Below are 3,427 nucleotides of genomic sequence, written 5' to 3' on the forward strand. Positions count from 1 at the left end.
AAACAGTGCTAATGCAAGAGAATAGGGAAACACCTACAGTGGTAAATAGCCTGCCTCTGGTTGCTTATTTCTAGAAATGGTTCTTGGTACTGCCAGCTCTAGAACTGTTGTATTCAGCAGTGGTCCCCATTGTCCCTACAAGATTCTTTGACATAGAGTATGCTTTGTCTGATATTAATAATAGTCATATTTGATAGCAGACTTATTTGATCCATAGGCTTTCCTCCTCCCTGCACCCCCCCGCACCCGTATCATTTATGATCTTCTAAGCTGCCATTTTTAAAATGCAATGCAAAATGATTAACCAATAAGGGGTTGGATTGCCTCACATAACAAAAAGTCTAGAGGCAAGAAAGCTATATCCAACCCAATGACATTGAGACCCCAGATTCCTTTCATCTTTTTGGTCTGCTTATGGCTGCCTTTTGGTTGGAAAATTACTGCAGCAGCTCCAGTCATCTTATCCTGATATGAACCAATGTCCAGAAATGGAATAGGGTCATTTCTCCCTAGTATGTCTCACTTTCAGAGCCAAGAAACCTTTCCTAAAGGCCTCCAGAAGACTTTTCCTCACACCTTATTGGCCAGAACTGGGTCACATGCTTACCTCTAAATTCATCACAGGCAAGGGAAATGAGACCACTGTAATTGGAATGAGCCAAACTAGGATTTACCTGAGTTATGTGGTGGAGGGATGGTCACTAAGATACATTTGGGGCTTGGCTATTATGAAACGGGGAAATCGCCATTACGTAGGCAAATACTAGTTCAGGACAATTGCCGACATTTGCAAATTGGGAGATTTCATATAAAAACTCAGATTTCTACCTTTGCTTTTTTCATTTAAAAAAATTTTCAATTATGTTAATCATAGCATAAAATTTACCACTCTAAACATTTTTCAGTGTACAGTTCAGTAGTGTTAATTATATTCCCATTGTCATGCAATGAATCCCCAGAACTTTTCATCTTGCAAAACTGAAACTCTGTACTCATTAAACAAAGCGCCTCTCACTCCTTCCCCCAGCTCCTGGCTACCATTAGTCTACTTTCTGTCTCTATGTATTTGACTAGGTACCTCATATAAGTGGAATCATACAGTATTTGTCTTTTTGTGACTGGCTTATTTCACTTAACAAAATGTCTTCAAAGTGCATCCATGTTGTAGCACGTGTTAGAGTTTCCTTCCCTTTTTAAAACAATAATAAACAATTGTATGTATAGACCACATTTTTGTTTATCCATTTATCCATCAGTGGACACTTAAATTGCTCCTACATCTTGGCTATTGTGAATAACGCTGCTATGAACATGGGTATACAAATATCTCTTGGAAACCTTGGTTTCAATTTTTTTTGCATTCTTTTGAGGGGTGATAAAAAAAAATATGATGAATGCTGCTGTCCAGTGCCATCCAATGGAAAGGCAGGGATCTTCAATACAGGAAGTGGTGCGTTGAACCTTAGTAACAGAGTGTGACAAATTTCAACTTGTTTGGTGCTGTCAGTCAGGTGTGAGCTACGGTTGAGAGAAGATGTGTTTTAAAGTGTGCCGTAAATCCTCCTCCATCATGATAATGCCCCGTGCCACACATCTCTTCTGGTATATGGCAATTTCTGTCAAGAACATTACAGTGTGTCTTCATCCACCTTATTCACCAGATCTGGCACCGTGTGACTTCTGGCTCTTCCCCAAAGTCAAAATTATTCTGGACATCGAGGCAGCCATGATAGTGCAATTAAAGACACTCCCGAAAGAGGACTTCCAGAACTGCTTCAGAAAGTGGTAAGAACCATGGGATAAGTGTGTTTGAAGTGAGGGCAAGTATTTTGGAGGGGATTAATGGCAATGTGTCTTTTACTGTAATAAGTTTTTAAAATGTAAACATTCACTGTATTTTTTTTACCACACTTCATATANCCCTTCAGAAGTGGGAGGGACTGTCTTGACAACATCCTGTAACCCCAATTCGCACACTTTTACATTTTCTCTTCTCCCACTTCAGGCCTCCTGGGCCGGCCTTGATGAAGAAGGCAGCCTCTATACTATAGGTCTACAGGTTCCCAGAGTCATACAGCTGGGGATCCTGAGGCGACACCAGCAAGCTGGCAGCAGGAAAAGGGGCGGGTCTGCGCACACTCAGCTCTAGCAGGCTGGAGTGTGTGTGTGTGTGGGGGGGAACAGCGGGGTCAGGGGTGCTGGGTTCCAATCTGGCTCTCCCACCACGTGCGCGCTGGGCCACCTCCCTCACACTGCCGCGCTTACCCGAAAGTCGTGGGCAGTGTCCTTCACTGGCTGCACGCGGTGCCCCTGATGCCGGGAGTCGGCCTGACACGAGCAGCACAGCAGCTCCTTGTCGTCGAGGCAGAAAAGGCTGAACTGGTCGCGATGCAGGCGGCAGAGGTGCGGGGAGCGGTGGCCGGTCCAGCGCGCGCCTTCGGCCTCCTCGCGCAGCAGCTTCTCCACCAGGTTGTTGAGGGTGTGGTTGGTGCGCAGGTCGGTGGGGACCGCGCGGTCCTTACACACCGGGCAGGCGGGCGCCACTTGCATCTCCCAGCTGCGAGTCACGCACGCGCGGCAGAAGTTGTGGCCGCAGCGCAGAGTCACGGCGTCGCTGAAGGGGTCGTAGCAGACGGCGCAGAGCAGCTCCTCCTTGAAGGAGTCGGAAGGGCCGGGGGACAAAGTGGGGCTCGGCTCCATGGTACCCGCCGCCAGCTCTGGAGCCCGCAACTTTCGCTCCGGCCGCTCCTGCCCGCCTCACGGCGCTCAGCCACTTCCTCTCCGAGCGCGGAACGACAGCGGCGCAGGCCAGTCGCGCAGGGCGCGCTCGGGAGGCTCCGGCCACTTCCGGTTCGCGCGCAAAACCCCGGGAGATCAGGGCGGGGCCCTGTGCTCAGTGGTCCCCTGCGGCCCGGGGCTGGCCAGGCGGGTTTAGCGAGGAAGAAACTCCTTGTCCCTGCTGGAGGGCTTCCGTGTCACGGGAAACCTACTTCCGATTTAAAATGGGAAATGGAGACTAGGAGCCTTTTCCTTAACCAATCCCCGGAACTATCAGGCCCGCGAGGTAGGAGAAGCGAGAGCGCCCCACTTCCCGGTTCCGAAGTGGAATCTGGGCCTTACAGCGCCGTTAGTGTCTTCACCACTTAGGATTTATAGTCCCCTTTCACAGATCTGCGCCCACTCTTGCATTAGGTGTTTACTTAATTTTGGCTTTCTATTCCTGCCCCGTGGAGGAGGAAGGAAACGGGTGAGGGAAGACCCGATTCTTATCCCGTGTTTGAATAAGTGGGCAAGTCACAATTTTTCCTCTATTTCCTCGTCAGTAAAAGGACAACAGTACCTCTTGGCTCCATGAGATGTGAGGGTTGAAGTGAAATATGGGAAGTGCTCATGACATTAGGCAGGTCCTCATTAAAACAGAGATTAG

General features: G+C 48.6%; 1 protein-coding gene across 2 annotated transcripts in view; it reads right to left on the reverse strand.

Moving 5' to 3' along the window:
* The window catches only part of TRIM35 (tripartite motif containing 35), a 30,015-nt gene extending 26,957 nt beyond the window's left edge, over window positions 1-3,058 (reverse strand). For both annotated transcript variants that reach the window (XM_019636196.1, XM_019636194.1), the window contains exon 1: window positions 2,266-3,058. In XM_019636196.1, the coding sequence (XP_019491741.1) occupies window positions 2,266-2,700 (435 nt within the window). In that variant the 5' untranslated portion in view covers window positions 2,701-3,058. The remainder of the gene's footprint in view (window positions 1-2,265) is intronic.
* Between the last annotated feature and the right edge of the window lie 369 nt (window positions 3,059-3,427).

The sequence above is a fragment of the Hipposideros armiger genome, unplaced genomic scaffold (assembly GCF_001890085.2).
Source record: "Hipposideros armiger isolate ML-2016 unplaced genomic scaffold, ASM189008v1 scaffold_27, whole genome shotgun sequence".
Taxonomy (NCBI): Eukaryota; Metazoa; Chordata; class Mammalia; order Chiroptera; family Hipposideridae; genus Hipposideros; species Hipposideros armiger.